General features: G+C 44.0%; 2 protein-coding genes across 2 annotated transcripts; both read right to left on the bottom strand.

The window, feature by feature from the left end:
• Window positions 1-1017: 1017 nt before the first annotated feature.
• Window positions 1018-6752, bottom strand: LOC109469892. The gene is made up of 9 exons (XM_019768648.1): window positions 6729-6752; window positions 5904-6012; window positions 5111-5278; window positions 4102-4286; window positions 3039-3148; window positions 2416-2625; window positions 2232-2272; window positions 1753-1919; window positions 1018-1272 (listed from the first exon to the last, which is right to left on the bottom strand). The coding sequence occupies exons 1-9, from the start codon at window positions 6750-6752 to the stop codon at window positions 1018-1020; spliced, it is 1269 nt and encodes a 422-aa protein (XP_019624207.1).
• A 241-nt stretch (window positions 6753-6993) lies between these two features.
• Window positions 6994-18062, bottom strand: LOC109469900 (acyl-CoA synthetase family member 2, mitochondrial-like). The gene is given in 18 exon segments (XM_019768658.1): window positions 6994-7328; window positions 7683-7754; window positions 8096-8156; window positions 8375-8427; window positions 9005-9115; window positions 9981-10142; window positions 10680-10784; window positions 11482-11558; window positions 12116-12210; window positions 12742-12881; window positions 13775-13870; window positions 14094-14214; window positions 14514-14565; window positions 14795-14900; window positions 15021-15083; window positions 15775-15903; window positions 16415-16574; window positions 17766-18062. Coding segments are annotated over 17 exon segments (1662 nt in total). The 5' UTR covers window positions 16568-16574; window positions 17766-18062; the 3' UTR covers window positions 6994-7262.
• Window positions 18063-18177: the final 115 nt, after the last annotated feature.

Raw genomic sequence — 18177 nt, forward strand, 5'->3', positions numbered from 1 at the left:
GATTTAGTATTAGACGTCCTGCCAATTATGTATCTTGCTTATATAGCGGGTATGAATGTACAATAGAGGTCTATTACTATTACATCATTGTTTGCCGATGTCAGCAGGGTTAAACGGACCGAGAAGAAGAAACTGACCCACCGAAAGTCGTACGGCAAGGTGACTCCCTGGGCTACATATGCTCTACCCACGCCACCAGCACAGCGGAACCACATGCCAGTCCCTGTAGAGAGAGAAAGCGTTAACGTTATTCCATGTAATACGGTATCTGACGGAACCCGATCAGACCACGTTGCACGGATGTAAATATCTACTTAGAGCTCCACAAAATGACCTTAAACCTATATACTGTTTATGTTTTTTTTAATATCTACAGGATTTGTACATATTCAATGCATTGCAGAAAGACATATGAAATACATTGTTTTACCTCGTGTTCTGCTCTTCCTTCTTCTTCTTCTGCCATATCGATAAGTGGACGTTGAGTAAGAAAGTGGAAAAGTAAATCATTTACAGTCTGGAAAGAAAAGTCCTCATCTCTGAGCACTTCAAATGAAGATGTCATTTGTAGACGCTATTGGCTTCCTTATATTACCTGGCGTGCATGACTGCTTGAAATGTTGATTACGAGCTTTGGTGAAAAATAAAACTGTAACAGCTGCAATGTTTGTTTGTACATGTATATGTCTTGTTTGGTGCGATGTGCACGAATAATTGTCACATTGGTTCAATGCCATCAATCTTTGTCGTCACAATTCATTGTGCTGCCATAGTTCTCTGTGCTGGCACCAATCATGTAACCTGTGACGCTTCTGCCCTCATGTATTTTGTCTTAATACATCACGCTCACATGAACATTTGCTGTAGAAAGCTTGGGGCAATATTTCCCATTCAGTTCATTTATCATATTTTTTCTCCAACCAATTTAAAAGTAGCCCGAAAACTCTGCCTTCTCTTAATTTGTCTTGTGTTTCATGGCTCACAGATTTGAGTAGAGAAGAGAGGACATGAAAAGTTCTAATTAGTCTTGTGTTTCTTGGCCAGTGACTCATCCAGGCCCGAGCAGGCCAGCAGGTTGTAGTAGTAGGTGAGGCCCAGCAGACAGAAGCCCCACACCACAGTAATGTGCTCCGCGTGGTTCTCATGGGGCGTTCCGCACACGCTGTACCAGTGGTGCACGCCAGGGGGCGCTGCTCCACCGGGAACACAGTGGAAATCCATGTAGCCCTCGTCATAGTCGCTCGGGCACAGGTACTTCCTCTTCGATACAACCTGCGAGTGGGCAAAAATTCTCTTTTTTTGCAAAAAGACATTTCTAGTAAAAAAAAAGTAAAAAAGAATCTTTCTGTTAAAAAAACATTTTTATTAACTTTTGCAGAAAAATAGATACGTTTTACCTACTAGAGATAAAATAATTGCCAAGCATTAAGATTGTTCACGTAATATGAACAGGTAATATTCAATTCTATGCACTACTGATTATAATGTATTATATATCAATGATGAACAATACAAGACTACTACTAAGTAAACGTCATATTTAAGAGTGGTGTAGTAGAAGATGTTCTCGTGCATGGCATAAGGCTGGCCTCTGAAGAGACAGACGGGTCTGGGGATAGCTGCCCATCTTCACTTCTACCTTGTTCCCCCAACGACCAGGAGGTCAAGGGACAAGGTAGGTCGGTGGGTATAACACACAGTGTTTTGATACAGTGCTCTGTTCAGTTGATGATATAATAGTTGTGCACATACCTGTCCAATGGTATTGTAGAACTCTACTGTCTCGTTACAAGGGCCTAGAGGTTCATGGATTCCGGTCGACACGATCGCCTCCGGTTTGGCAAAAACGGCAAGTAGGGCAAAGGTCAGGAAGTGGAGCAGAACAACCACGGTTAGCTCGTCCTTCCAGGGGTGGCTGCCTGGTGATAGAAATAGACTAAACTCAAAATATAAAGTTATAGAAGGAGAACATTTCTATGCAGCAGATTTCCTCTCTTAAAAAAAGTCAGAAGAAAGGACGAGAATGCGGATGAGAAAATATACTGTAAACCTCTTCGTGTGTGTGTGTGTGTGCGTGCGTGCGCGTATGTGTGCATGTGTGTATGTATGTGTTGTGACTGTGTATGTGTGCGCGCGCGCGCACGTGTGCTTGTGTATGTGTGTGTGTGTGTGTATGTATGTGTGTGTATGTGTGTGTGTGTGTGTTTGTTTGTTTGTTTGTGTGTCCTCACCTGTCCCCCTGGGCCTGCCGTCCTGCGGCCCGTTCCTGTCCGCCACCCACACGATGAGATTGTACAGGTAGGGTTAGAGTATGTATGTGTGTGTTTGTTTGTTTGTGTGCGTGTGTGTGTGTGCATGTGTGTGTGTGTGCATGTGTGTGTGTGTGTGTGTGTGTTTGTTTGTGTGTCCTCACCTTTCCTCCCAGGCCTGCCGTCCTGCGGCCCGTTCCTGTCCGACACCCACACGATGAGGATGTACAGGTAGATGACGGCGAGCACGCAGACCTCAGAGCTGGCGCCCAGCGCGTCATGCAGGCTGTGGTACAGCGGGATGAAGTGTGTCGCGATGGCCGTGGGGAACGTCAGGAGGCCTGTCAGAAGGACAGTGGCCGCCTCCTGGAGGGAACTGATAAAACAGTAAATCATGTAAAAATGCTGTGTGCTGTGGTATGGTATTTCCTCCCTCGATAGTAGTCCTACCACTAAATCATGAGGTTGTATAACTGGAGAGAAAAGGCCTTTTTCGAAGGAAATTGGTAAAACAACACGCTGTCAGACATTCAGAAATGGTTTCATCAGGCAGGATGGTATGTCAATTGTCGCTGACATGACATGCCTGCTACTGGAAAGTTTCGCAGTCCTTAGGATGGGACCCTAAGACGTGTCCAACTGTTCATTGTGCTTTCTTAAAAAAGGTATGGGAATTTCCCCGATACATTGAACCTGTAAATACTATATACAGCCTTTACCTTGTCTCTCATGACCAGTGGAATATTAGCTCTTTGGTTTCAATTTTTTGGATGTATTTGACTTACTCACCTCCCAGGTTGTAACATGTGTTTTCCTGTTATCACCTTGTGCGTTCCGTAGAACAGCAGGGTGAACGTAGTGGAGAAGGTGAGGCGGTACAGGGCACTGGTAAAGGGCACCTGCAAACACACGGTACAAGAAATAGAAATCTAAAAAATCTCTCACCTCCGTGGAAAAATTACGTTACGTTTACCTAATCTCCAAGCAGATCTTAGGGTGGCAAAAGACAGTATCAAATTGGCCATAGAGGTTCCAATACGCCACCCAAGGGCGGATCCTCTCTATAGACCCTCTCTGGAGAATATAATACTGTCTTTTGCCACCCTAGGATTTCTGCTTACCCAAAAGTGTTGTTTGTAGATGTAGGGTTGCTTTCAGACAGTGAGTTGGAAAAAAACATTACATCTGCACATAAATGCATCTACAAGAGATCCCACAGTTTGCATAATTCAAACTCTATGGTTTCCAAATTCCACTTGTAAATTTCCCCCTATTTCGTGCTTAATTTTTCAGCCAGCATTGTGACTTAGTCTAGCGGAGGCTATAAGGGCAGACTCAGGTACCCAAAAGGTTCTCTCGTAGATGTGGGGATCGGTGTCGTGCCATGTCTACCACAGACGCTTGTATTATCTCATCTGTGTTTGCAGGAGTTGTTTGATTGCAGGAGTTGTTTAAAGCTTTCTAGTGATAATGCCCCAACTGTTCTTGGTGGCAACGAGTTCCAGTCTACGATAGTTCTGGGGAAATACGAGTTTTTGCATTACCCAAAAGGTTCTCTCGTAGATGCTTGGATCCGTGTCGTGCCAGGTCCACCACAGACGCTTGTAGTATCTTTCATCCTGTGTCCATAAACCTACGGCTACTCTTTCTGTATCTTAAAGTGTTAATCTTGTAAACTATTGAACCACGTACCTGTTAGTAAGTAAGTAAGTATATGGATCAATAAACACGGCTTCGTAGAAGTAATCGAACTGGTTTGGATCTCCGTTTATAGTATTAGTGGTATATTGACGCTAAGATACCAAACACCCTCAGACCTAATTCATTACAATGTAAATATAAACTGAATTACCCAAAAGGTTCTCTCGTAGATGCTAGGATCGGTGTCGTGCCAGGTCCACCACAGCAGCTTGATGGCGATGATATCAAACACGTGAAACGCCGCGCAGTCTGCCAGTGCCGCGGCGTACGCTGTGGGGAACGGCCCGAGCTTCAGCCGACTGGCCGCGACGTTGGAGACGTAGCTATAGACTGGGTCTACAGAGGGAAACACAGGTATGAAATTTTGCGCAGGCAACAATTTAGACGTGCTTAGAATCTGTAGATATTACATACGGTATGGGTTCTAGCCTGCGCCCGTTTTCCCTTCATTTGACGGAATTTCGTCACTCGTGACAGGAAAAAAATGCCCAAACCGTCATCTTTGACGGAGACAAAATCGGCATTGAAAGACATAGGAAAGACCAATGGGAATTTTGGAAAGACCTCAAGAAAATCTGCGGTCGTTTGCGGCTAAGTCACGCGTAAGCTGTGGGGAACGGCCCGAGCTTTAGCCGACTGGCCGCAACATTGGAGACGTAGCTATAGACGGGGTCTACAGAGGAAAATACAGGCAGGAAAACATTTCGTCTTGACTTGATGTTGTTATCATTCATAGCTTTGTCAGAAGGTTTACGTGTTGTCACTGAATGTTAATGCAACAACAACAAAAAATATCTGTGCCATTCTTGCAGCCGGCTCGAGCAATCTCAAAGCTTTCTTGGTGAATTTCTTTCTGCAGATCCTTGGATGGCGTATTGGACCCTCTCTGGCCAATGGATACTGCCTGGCCAATTTGATACTGTGTAAGAAACAAGAGGGAGCAGCTGTAGAAACAGATAAAAACCCTCCTGGTCCCGGGCCGGGGTTCGAACCCACGGCCCCCGGGCGCCAGCTTACAATCCAACGCTCCTACTGAATCAGCTAAAAGGTCTAGACCCGTCGGCCGGGTCAGTTGGTAGCGCCTATAAACCCCCCACTCACTGTTACAACTGTCTTTTGCCCCCCTAGGATCTGCTTGGAGATTACCATGAAAGACTTACGGAAGAACACGATGTAGAGAGGCAGCCTCCTGCCCAGCATCATGACGGAAGTCTGGGCGTGCCAGAAGTTGTCGATCTCCGGAACCCAGTAGCAAACCGTCTCCGTGACCAGGCCGTGTAGGAGCGCCGCTAGCCACAAGCTCCGGTACCGCCCGCCCTTCCGCCACGCTACGGTGAGGATGGTGGTTTATAATACTAATATTAATAGAGTGTAAGAAAAGAAACTAGAAAGGTAACATTTGCAGAGCAAGTGCACTATGTTCACCTTTGCATGGTCTAGCTCTGAACTGCTGATCTGTTTATTCTTACTCAAACACATTCGTATATATGGCGTCGTTCAAACTCTGTCCTGACACTTGTTACATAATGTATCCCAGCACCAGAGGGTGTCTGCTACAGCACCAGTTACCAAGGTGACGACTGCTTGGTCCAGGTCATTGACCTTATGTGTTTGGAGAAGACGAAGAAGAAACAATATGTTTTCCTTCTGCGATGGTCAACTCTGTGAGCAGTTGATCATTGGTTGCAGAAAGCCTGTGGTGCCCCCCGTCTTATTGTTTTGTACTTTATGTATTTTTTTGTATTTTATGTACTTAATTGCTATAGTACTTTCTAGTATGTTTATCTGAAGTGTAACCGACACTGTTGACTGTTACCTGTTCCGAACTGTTTACTACTATGTCCTTGTTGTGAGGGCTAGTTTTATAATAGTCTCCGGCTATTTGGGCAGTCCTGTCTATATATATCTGTTACACAGTCTAATAAATAAATCAAATTAAATCTCCCCACTCACCATGAGCTACCGTGAGCGCTGCCATCGCGTACATGGCGACTTCGGCCACCAGCAGGTTGGCATGGTTCTCATAGATCTCTACCGGACTGCGGAACGCGATCCACCAAGACTGGTAGAAATTGGCCAGAGAAGTTAGCCGGTCATCATTTGCAACTCACACTCAGGTAACTGCTATTTCTGCTATTTTCTTACTAGTAATTGACATAAGATGTATTATAAACGACTTTACATATACATCTATTGGGGAGGGGGGGTGCCTCTACAATCAGCCAGGCAAGTTGTGCAAAGTAACGTACTTAAGTTCTAGCACACAGTGCTGTGACACAACAGGCACTTGTCCTTAAACCAGAGGTACGTAAATGTCGAAGATCATATGGAGATTTTAATATAGAAAACTGTTATCGTGGATCAGTTGAGCTGTGACAAGTTTTCTTGGTTTAGTCAAGAAGCAAGGAATTGATATTACGTTAGTAGTATAAAACATCCTTTACAGTGTTTGGTAGAGCCGGGAGGGGGGATTAGGGGGCGTTGCCCCAGAACTAAAACTTAGCAATTAACTGTATTAAAACTCACGTCACAGTTCAACAGTACGACACCTAGATCGCCCTCTTTATCCTCTAGGCTCTAACTGATCTTAATATCGTTTGTAAGACATATACTCTACTACTCTAAATTACAAACATCGCCAGTGCTTTCCTACCTGGAAAACATGGCGTTGCACCAACAAACGTTGTGACAACAAACATCGTAATGTGAATTCAGATTAAGAATCTGTCTGTGTAAGTTATCCTAAACACGTCTTGGGACACTTAAAATCAGTCTCACCTCAGCCATCGTCTCGTTATCCATGGTGTCCCCGTGAATGTTAGACTCAGAACATGTAGCAGCCTGTGGCACGCTCGTCACCTTTAACCTCCTTGTTCAAAGTAACTTTTGACCTCTGTTCAGTATCATGTTACACATTAACTCGGTAACCGTACATCTGTGCTTAAGGTCACCATACAGTCAACTTTAGAGGACACAAGATGTAAAATGCTGACCAACAATAGTCTGAAGTTTATTGCAAATTCCGACGTTGTCCTGACGCAATTAAAACGTTTTAAAAAACAAAGTTAAAACAAAGTTAAAACAAAGACTAGTGTTAGGTTACATTTAGTCAATGGAAAAAGAAGACATTGCCATTAGAATTCGAACTTACAAGTTGTCAGTTGATTTAATAATGCTGGTGCCGATTCGAGGCAGTAGGCTTCGCTTTTTTATTGTTTTTATGGAGTATAAAATTTAAGACAGTGTCAATGATTCTGTTGTTCATTAGACTGCATTGCCGTTTGCGTTCGACCACAAGTTACAAGTTGGTCTTCACGAGTCCAGTTCTTTCAGTCCCAGCCATTCCATTGCGACACTTCTCAGCTTTCTCCTATCAACCTGTGGGAAAGATACAATATTTTACAATGCTCCCTCGCAGTAGCTCCCTTAGCAGACGTATGAGTTGAATATCGATGATCATCATAGAATTAAACATGGCAGTTTTGCTGTTATGACAAAAATAGCTAAACGTTCTTGCCAAAACTGAGTAAACTGGGACTTACCTTAGTAATACTCAGTGTTGGCAAGAAAGTTTGGCCCTTTTTGTCATAATGAAGTATACCAACGCAGATGAACTTTTGTGCTATGACAGTTTTGCGTTCTCTGAGCACCGAGCACTGTGAGAATAAAAATCTCAAGATATTCAACATCAGAAACTGACATTGTCTTCTTCAACAATCAGTTCCATCTTACCTTACGTCCGTTGGCTGTCTTAGGAAACTCATCCACAAACAGGATGTATCCAGGGTTGTACTCTTCTATCAGCTGGGAGAACAGCAAAGAAATAGCGTCAAGAATTTTGTCGAGTTAATCATGCTTAGATAGCCAAGATTTGATTTGGTCTAGGAGACTTTTAGACGTTAGAATTCTGTTCAGTATCAAACACTAGTATAGCCTGGTGTCCACCCTTGTTAGCTTTAGTCCGCTCCCCAAGTAATAGGTATGAGGTGTCTTCCCAAGTGGCGGGGAGCGGATCTTAGGGAGAGGACTAAAGCTAACAAGGCTGGACACCAGACTAACACTAGTATGTAACACGGTTGATAATGACTATCCTATATTCCCGTTATTTACTGTTAAATCCTGATGTGAATTACCCTGAGACCTACCCCATTAGCGCTCGCAAACTGCTTCATTTCCTCCTCTCCAACTCCTTCTCCGTTCTTCAGGCTGGTAAAAAAAAGATAAAGTAAAAATGACAAATTTTACCAGTGAGGAAAAATTATGTCATAGTAGACAATTGCAAGCTTTCAAATGACCTTGACGAAAAATGATCGATTCATTGATAAATGGTCGATTGAACTGCAGCTGCAATTCGGAGCGTCTCTAATTATAACCATCGATCAGAAATGTCTAATATCTATGAATCAGAATTCGAAGTTACTGACATGATGCAGGCGCACAGTTCTTCCCCGTACACGGCGTCTGGAACTCCGACAACCTGGGGAGGGAAGGATGGACAATCCGTAATCTTTCCACACACTTTATTCAGATAAGCAAGCCTAGATGTGTCCTTGGGAAAGGCACTTAACACCTATTTCATTATTACCCTCAGGTGAAAAGGGGCACCTAGCGATTACCTAAGTTAGGGACGACGTCGTCTTTTATAAAATATAAAGTCGGAGGAGAGACACATCTTGAGCCACATCTAATCACACGTATAGCAAGGAGTAGGCGTCTTTCCGTCAAACCTTACTCTCCAGCCTTACGTAGCTTGTACTTACTGTCCAAACTTGTGTGTAATGCCCTGAGGCAGGTTATTATAACCAGCTACACCATAGCCTCCACCAGGCTTCGGGAGGCGGCTGGAAGGAGTAGAAATTGGCCAAATAGAAAGATAACATGCCAGGAGAGTTGGTCTTCTGGAGAGAACAGTTTGCCGCTCCCGGGTGGGGCAAAATGTACTCTCTAGCGGACCAACTCCCTTGGCATGCTATCGCTCTATTTGGCCGATTTCTACTCTTTCCAGTCACCGCCCGAAGCCTGGTAGAGACTAGCTACACCAAACAAACAGGTACCTTGACGTCTTTCACTGCCGGATGCTCCTGTAGCGGCCCCTCTATCATCCCAGGGAAGATGTTATCCGAGTCCTTAATGATCATCTCCTGAGGAATAGATTCACACCGGATGTATATTGATTTCAATACGTTAGATCCTATAGATAAAGTCAACTACATTCTCAGGGGAGATAACCAATACAGTGTTCAAATAGGAAAATACATTAAAGAATGTTTCGATCTCAGAGACCACGTGGTAGATAATAGTTAAACCTTTATTGTTACCGCATACATATATTCTGTACGTAAGATGACGTTATCCACACATGTATTTAGCTTTGTTAGATCTTTAGTGATGTATGACAGACAGTTGTGGCGAGCTAACTTTGTAGGCGATGATGATGAGATCTTTAGTTCTAGAAGACCATACAAAAGTCCCTGTACTTTTTGTTGTGTCAATAAAGAATGTCTTTAAAGAGTTCGATGTGTGTCGAATTACAACTAGTACAGTAGAGGCATACTCACTTGATAGATTTGAACGTAGTTAGATTTACGATGTTATCTGTACTTGGTTGCAAAAAGTTACGATTGTTCCAGAGAACAGCTTGATAATTATAATTGAATGTTTGTTAAATTTTCAAGCTTATATGTTTGTCATTATTTAGAATATGACTCACTTTTTTCCTCCCAGTGATTCTCACCAGCCCATCGTCGCCGATAAATCCCATGTCTCTGTTTGCAGCAAAAATAGGAGCAAAACAACAAAGATAATATATAAAGGTCGTAACTACTTACTATAATAATATACATCGGGTCTCTTAAACTTCTTAAGAAAATAAATTATTTTCTTAGGAAAAATTAATTATTTTCTTAGGAAAAATAAATTATTTTCTTACGAAAAATTAGATATTTTCTTTGGATAAATTAACTATTTTCTTTGAAAAAAATAAATTATTTTCTTTGGAAAAGTAAATTATTTTCACGTAGACAACAGAATCGCATGTACATACCCCATCCCATACCACCCGTCCTTTGTCTTGGCGGCTTCGGTTTTGGCCGGGTCTCCGTAGTACTGTTGGAACACGGAGTATCCCCGCACAGTCACTTCTCCTATCGTGTTCCTGGGAACGCTGTTACCGTCATCGTCAGTTATCTTCAGCTGTTCAACACAAAAACAAGAAATCAAAATGTTTAAAGTTAAACATTTTGTTCCCACACAAGGGATTGTTCTCACCTAGAGCTTTCAATCAGTCACTCTGGTCTTCCTCAGTAGACTGACCCAGTGAGACTTGTCACGTGGCTTTTCTGAAGTGTGACATTAACATTGGGTAATTGGGTCAATCTTTTGAAGAAGGCGAGAGTGGCGACTGGTCGAAAATTTTAGGTCAGAACAAACCCTTGTGTTGGGACAAAGTTCAACTTTAAACATGTATCTACCAACACAGATGAACTTTCATGTTAGTGTCAGAAATCAAAGATTTCCCCCTTCCATTGTTGCGAATTTCTTCCTTTATTCATTATTGTGAATTTTTCACTGATTCTGTGTAAGTTATATTCCTTCCAGTCTGTGGGACCTCCAATTTTACCTTCCTGTCAGTCTGCGGTTACACAATTTCCCCCTCACTTCGTGTGACTCTATAATTGTATTCAAATAACTACAGACACACAAACAAACAGACAAACCCACGATACTCACCTGAAGATGTGGTAGCACCGCTCCCACCGTGGTATTCCGAGCCTCTGACGTCATTTCCGGTACGGTGGTCGTCACGAAGCCAGTTTCCGTCGAGCCGAACACATTCTGTGTATATATTTTTTTTTAATTTGAGTTTCTAAAAGATAGTAACTTATTTACATTTTTAAAATGCTTTCTAGATATAAATGTCTGTTTTTGGTATCGAGGAACATTCATAGTTTTGCCACCTTAGTAATTATCAGTTCAGTTCTGTTGTTATTGCAATCGTTTTTATTAGCGACGTCTCGGGGAGTAGCATAACAGTACATTACTGTGTACAGTTTGCATGAATTCTAGGAATTGTGCAGGAATTTTGTCCACAGGCATGGAATGTCCACAGGAATGTCTCCCTGGCTTTGTTTGCTGACACATATCTATGTTTTCATCGCCAGTCTTGTTTTTATCTTATGAGCAGAGGATTCCTGCAAGCAATTTGTACATTTTTCCAGTGTCCAGTAAACGCATGTGAATATGCACACATGTATATGACCAATAACTAGAAAGGTAACATTTGAAAAGCAAATGCATCGTGTTTACCTTCAGAGCTTAACAAACTACTGCTCTGTTTATTCTTACTCAGAGACACTCTTGAACTAAGTTCTGCATCTTGGCACTTGAACATTATGTAACCCAACACCAGTTACCATGGTCATTGACCTTATTTGTTTGAAGAAGAGGAAGAAGAAGAAACAGAGCAAAAACAAGATGTTTTCATTTTGCGAAGGTAAACATAAAAATAAGTAAATATCCATCGTTTACTTACAGCGACGATCACGTCAGGTAGCTTCTCGGCAGACGTCATAATCAACGCTTTGGACACGATGTTCCCACCGGTCATCACTGCATAACGTTACATGTAGAGAGAAACATATAGAAACATCATATCACAACAGTTCTGAATAACACAAATTTACATCGCAAGTTGTCACCCAGTCCGGAATTGGGGTGTAAAAATGCTTTCCAATACAATGATGAAGATGGTGATATTTTTTGCAAGACCTTGCTAAATGAGCTAAATGCAATGGAGCACAATATAACCCTCTTCAGTATGAATGACCCATCACGAGATACATAAATGACACATTCAAGAGAGGCACAAAAGAGGCCATATACATCAGGGCACTTCAACCATCGCTCAACCGGGACGGGGGGCGATATCGACTTCAACCTTTGACCCTTTGCTGACGTCACACGTGGGAAAAATTACGTGTCCACAGCATTTGGGTCAGATAGCTGAGGAAGACTGAGTGATTCAGTCGAAAATTCCGGTGAGTCAAATTTTGAGTTGGAGAACAGTTTAATTTTCCATAATGACCCATCACCTCGGTCACGTGACCTTAATCCGCAGTCGTGTACGCCGTACGAATATTGTAACACTTGTGGCAAATATCTCTTACCGAGTTTTAACGTGGAAAGGTCGAACCTCTCGAGATCAGGATAGTGACAGACGGTGTAGAAGTTCTTCACGTAGAGAGAGTAGAGCATGGTGCACCTGAAAAGAAAAAGAGGCGCATACGAGACATTATTTTTTTATTTCACGGACTATAAATTTTGTACTATACAGTAGTAAAAATTGGCCAAAAGGCTGGGGGCTAGGGTGTAAATTACGATTGGGATTAGGTTAGGTTTGGTCTCCCACATCACGACTAAACACCTCCCACCCCTTGTCTCAGGTATGCTGGAGTCATGTATTTGGTAGGATCATGTATTGTGAATTGTGAACTTGTCTGCTCGTGGAAAATGGTTACCAGGCTACAAAGAGCGTGGTAGCGACTACTAAATGATTCCTACTTTTCCTCCTGAACGGCTGATTGTTCCTAAATTACCCCTGTAAAGTGTTCCAATGGTCTATACCCCCCATGCAGCAATGGAATCTTCCAACGCTTTCTGCTGTGGGAACACGTAGAACCTGAGTGTTGAGTGGAGGCTTTCATGTAACAACTAAACCAGTCTGCTACTACTACTACTACTACTATTTAAAACTGTCAGTTAGGGATTTGTGTTAATTAATGTAAGTGAGTACTTTTCCTCCTGGACGGCTGAGAGAATCTCCTCTGCGTCCGGCTGCTCTGTAGACGTCACTACGAACGTGCAGCCGACAATGATGGGGTGGCAGATGTTCCATGCGATGTTAGAGAAGAGCGTGGCGAACGCTGCTCGGCACTGGGGGAAAAGCGGCAGAGGGGTTAGCTTCCACCAGGCCTTTCTACGGGAATACGGATCGTAGTATTCGGCAAAAAAGAGAGTAAAATTGGCCAGGGGAGTCCGGCCCCGGGGAGGTAGTTTCTTTCCCTCCGAAGCCAGTCAAACCTACAGGGCGGCCAAACTCCCCCGGCAAATATTCTCCTATATATAGCCAGCGTAGTTAGTCTGGTAGAGACTACAGAGGGGTGACCAGGAGCCACCAAATGATCCTCGGTGGCTACTGGTTACTCCTTATAAGCCGATGGTTACAACCTTTCCACCGAACAGCGTGGCGAACGCCGCTCGGCACTGCGGAAAAGAGCAAACGGGCAAAAGGTAATCTCCAAGCAGATCCTATGCTATGGTAACAAGGCTCTAAGTGCCTCACAGGCTCAAGCAGAGACGTGTCCGATTTGGTGGTCACTGTTACAGGACGAGCGAAGAGGTAATTTCTTCACTCATTCTGTGGACATCTAGTGGGAAAATACTCTCAGTCTCTCCCATAGCTTAGTCAGCCGTCGGGGCAGCATGATGTTTGGCCAAGTTCTTCCACTGCTGGCGGTCCTCCGCCATCTGGTTGGCTGTTAGACCGGTCCACTCCTCGGAAAAACCTATTCTAGAAAACTTACTTACGCAAGACCCATCTCAAGAGACACTGTACTGGCTTTTGATATAGACGATCTTAAATCAACCATGATGACTGACAGATCGTTGTAGAGTACAGTAGTACAGCAGCTTGGGTAAGTTCCAGTTTATTTGGTGTTGGCTAGATAAATTTTAGCCTATCTGTCATTATAATCTATCACACCAACACAGATGAACTTTCATGCTTCATGTTGAGTGTTCTGATATACTAGTAATGTTTCCCGTACCTGTTGGTCCATGTGCAGCGCCAGTGCGGTGTACCGGTTAGTATTGAGGATAGCGAGGGTCGTCATCTGCACAAGCTTGGACAGACCCGTGGTGCCCTATTGAACAAAGGAATACAAATTGTAACCATTTTAACAACGAAAGTCAAGGCAGCTAAAGGCAGCTTTTCCGGTAGCATGACTGAATTTTGTACGTATTATCAAGGAGCTTATTGGCTATAAGCTGCTTGGTCTTATGCAATCATGTACGTGTGCTTCGGACAGCATATACTATCTTCATCAGTGACCGAGAATTATCTGCTGGAATAAAGCATTGACGTACGGAGGTGAGCTGCAGTAATGCCAGGTCGTGGCAGCTCAGCTGGGCCTGTAGTTCTGCCAGCTGTTGTTGTATCTCCTGGTTTCCTCCCTTCTGTAGAAGGTCCGACAGTGTGTAGCAGTCCCTGAAAGGATAGGTAAGGCGTCCGTCAAAGGTAGCCTGACTAAATCATGCTTCTGGCAGCCCTTCTACTGGTCATGGAAGAGACCTAAGAAGCCATTGAGAGATTATGAAACACAATATATTGTCAAAGGTTGTATTAAGGGGACTAGAGTACTTTTAGTATCTGCTTGAAGCTGACTGAGCGAGTGTTTACTAATGGATAACTGTTTAGATGGAAGCACAAGGGTTCGGAGTCTCTGTCTCTATCTATGTGTAGCAAACCAGAATCAAAGTCACGTATGTTTGTTTTGCTAGACTCACCGATGGTTGCTGTCACCGATGGTCACCAGTGTAGTTAGGTGAGGCAGTCTGCAAGACAGAAGTTCTGAATATAGTTATACAGTAGGTAACACAACTTCGATGAAGAATCAATTGCAAACTCTTCAACTCTTGACCACGCTCGCTAATGCCGACTTTCGCAAACCCTTTCTCCATCGCTTCCTATCTCCATGTTCTACCCCTTCCCTGACAGCCATCCATCCCTCCATCTCCATTCCCTCTCCCTCCCTCTATTCTGATATGTTGGGAAAGCTCGCCGCATCCCAAAAGTGGTACTTACCGTTCCCCAGCCCCTGTCGCCCCGAACATGTCATGGAAAGGCGTGGTCCCGTCCTCTCTCGCCTCGACTATCAGCACTTTTACCTCAGCCTGAAATACGATAGGCAAGGAGCTTTCAAAAGATTTGGAATAGGTATGACAATGTCACAGACAATGAATAGTTTCTCCTTAAGTCGGTAGACTTAAATTAGAACACTTATTTCTACTTACCTTATTCAGCACATTCACTACCGTGGTTTCCGTGTACTCAAAGAAGCACAGATCCTGGGGAACCTGGAGAAACAGCGTCAAACGGGCATTTCAAGAAGCCATTTCACATTCGTTAAGTTACGTTGTTACGTTCATACAAACAATTGAACCTATTTTTTTACTTTTCCCACCTGCCAACTTGACTCTAATGTCAATTTGCAGGCAAACACACCTGTCCCTGGTGCTGAACACCATCCACACACAGGCAAACATATCTGTCCTTGGTGCTGAACACCATTCATACACAAACGTACCTGTCCCTAGTGCTGAACACCATCCACACACAGGCAAACATACCTGTCCTTGGTGCTGAACACCATCCACACAGGCAAACACACATGTCCTTGGTGCTGAACACCATCCACACACAGGTAAACATAAGTTACCTGTCCTTGGTGCTGAACACCATCCACACACAGGCAAACATACCTGTCCTTGGTGCTGAACACCATCCATACACAAACGTACCTGTCCCTAGTGCTGAACACCATCCACACACAGGCAAACATGCCTGTCCTTGGTGCTGAACACCATCCACACAGGCAAACATACCTGTCCTTGGTGCTGAACACCATCCACACACAAACGTACCTGTCCCTGGTGCTGAACACCATCCACACACAGGCAAACATACCTGTCCTTGGTGCTGAACACCATCCACCCATACACTCACATACAAATATGAGATAACATGGCTGTTCATCAGTTTATTTACCGCCACAGCTCCGATCTTCATGGCTGCGAGGAAGATGATGACCCACTCGGGCCTGTTGGCCGCTACCCAGCCCACATGGTCGCCCCGGCCGATCCCGATGGCCAACAGCCCGCCCGCTAGCCGGTCCACCTATACAACAAACCATGGGTGTGCGATTAGCCTCTAACAGGCTTCGGGAGACGGCTAGAAAGAGGAGAAATGTACTCTCTAGCGGGTGGACCAACTCTCTCGTCATGTTATCTTTCTATTTGGCCGATTTCTGCTCTTTTAAGCCGCCTCCCGAAGCCTGGTAGAGGCTATTGTGCGATGAGACAGGAAGAGCTTCCAACAGGCCTCTACAGTAGCTTCTACCGGTGTTCTACCAGGCTTCAGAAGCGCCTGGAAAGAGTAGGAATCGGCCTAATAGACAGATAACATGCCAGGGGAGTTAGTCCGCTAAAGGTGTACAGTTTGCCCTCTGAACATATTATCTGTCTATGTGACCAATTTCTACTCTTTCCAGTGGCTTCTGAAGCTTGGTAGAGGTTGATGGATACTGAGTAGTACAAACGACAGATGACCCTGCTCACGAACACAAGTAACTCCCAACCAAGGTCGGGAAGCCATGGTAGGCTATTTGTAACAAGTGTTGAGTCTTTACCTGTTGTTTCAGTCCCGCAAAGGTGACCCTACTTCCGGTCTGACAGAAGACGTACGCGTCCTTGTCCGGCCAGCTGACCGCCGCCTGGTCAAGGAGGTCACCAAAGGTCAAGGTCAGCAGCGGTTCTTCCGACGGTGACGTCAGATAGTCCATGATGACACTGTGGAGGAAAAAAATTCTGGTCATGTCATTTTGAAGATGCTGCGTTTTGCTATATATAGTGTTTGTGTTGTTTGTACTGTTCTAGACCTTAGCACCACCAATTCGTGTTGGTTAATTCGGCTGTTCTCCACCAGACTCCTTTTGCAGGCTGAATAAATCGTAGAAATCGTCCTAACAAGGGGATATGATTAGCCAGAGGAGTTTCCAGGACATCGAGGGTCCAATCGGACCAATTATATCCCCTTTTAGGCCGATTTCTACGATTTATTTAGCCTGCGAAAGGAGACTATGTTAATACGGGCACAAGGACAGACGTCAACAACAGAATTTTTACCAAAGAAGTGGTCCTGGGTCCTTCCAGTTTCAATGAAGGCAGATCTTCCGTGGTCAACAAGCTACTCTTGGTAGTTACGATGTTTCGTCGGGAGGTGAGGTGAAAACAAACCAAGAACAAGCACACCTTGTCGCTACACGAGTACTTCATGGCCATTTATTGACACACGCCTTCCCATGCAATTCAGTGGTTAAAAATGTGACCCGCCCCTTTAGTCCAAAGGTTAGTCCGTATATTGCATCACCTATCAACAAACAACTTTTTGACTTCAAGTCACGAGCGAACACACACAGAAACTCGGTCACAGGTCAATTGCTTGAACAGCCTGCCACATGCACAATGTATCATGCAACATGCCGATGGTAATTTGGACGCCGTTTGCATTACTAGTAATTAAAGTTCACAACTGAATAACACGTAAATTTGCCTTATATAATCTAATGAGTGACACAGTAGAAAGAAGGTTTAAAACCTCCTTGGTACTACCCTGGAAGCCAGAACTCGTTTTCCGGGCCGCAAAAGCCCTTCGCCCGCTGGTGTAAATTACCGCTTCGGGGGGAGTTTGGCTGGCCCTACAAATTTAGGGACGGACAAACCCCTCGGGCTCAACTCCCCCGTAGCGATAATTTAGATAGGCGGGCGAAGGGATCTTGGCTGCCGAAGGAAAACGGCTAACGGCCCGATACTAGTTTGGCATCCAGGGTACCTTGGTACAAGTAAAATGAGTCATCGAACCGTCTGTTTTATAAATAAAAATAGTCAAGGTCAACCGTAGTAAGTCGACCGTCAGAATTCCATGTCACAACAACAACATTCGAGTTTTACCCTCTTATTAGAGTGAAAATTAAACCTTACCTGTATATCGTTGGACAAGCAGATGGCCGTTCTTGGCTCGACGTGTTCACTTAAGTTGTCGTATCTATTAAAGAACTTGGCGTGGTGTCATGCACGGATTAGCACGACTTAGAGTCATGTGATGCACCCTTTTGTTGTGTTTGTGTTACCTGCTGAGCAAGTTTGGCCTCCCTCAGGTGATCACCAACGTAAAGCTAGCAGCCAATTCGGACGCCCATTCGCCAGAAGTTAGTATGGGGGTTAGACCGACAGAGTAAAGCTAGCACTTAGTTCTGATAGTCACACACATTACATTTAAGCTCTTGTTTTATTCGAATCACTCTACCAAGTTCAGTTAAACCTCGTTGGTTCTGCTGATCATTCTATAAGAGTGGAGTTAATTGGCAAGAAACATGTGCCTCTACTTAATTCT

Source organism: Branchiostoma belcheri, unplaced genomic scaffold, assembly GCF_001625305.1.
Source record: "Branchiostoma belcheri isolate BF01 breed outbred unplaced genomic scaffold, Haploidv18h27 scaffold210, whole genome shotgun sequence".
Lineage (NCBI taxonomy): Eukaryota > Metazoa > Chordata > Leptocardii > Amphioxiformes > Branchiostomatidae > Branchiostoma > Branchiostoma belcheri.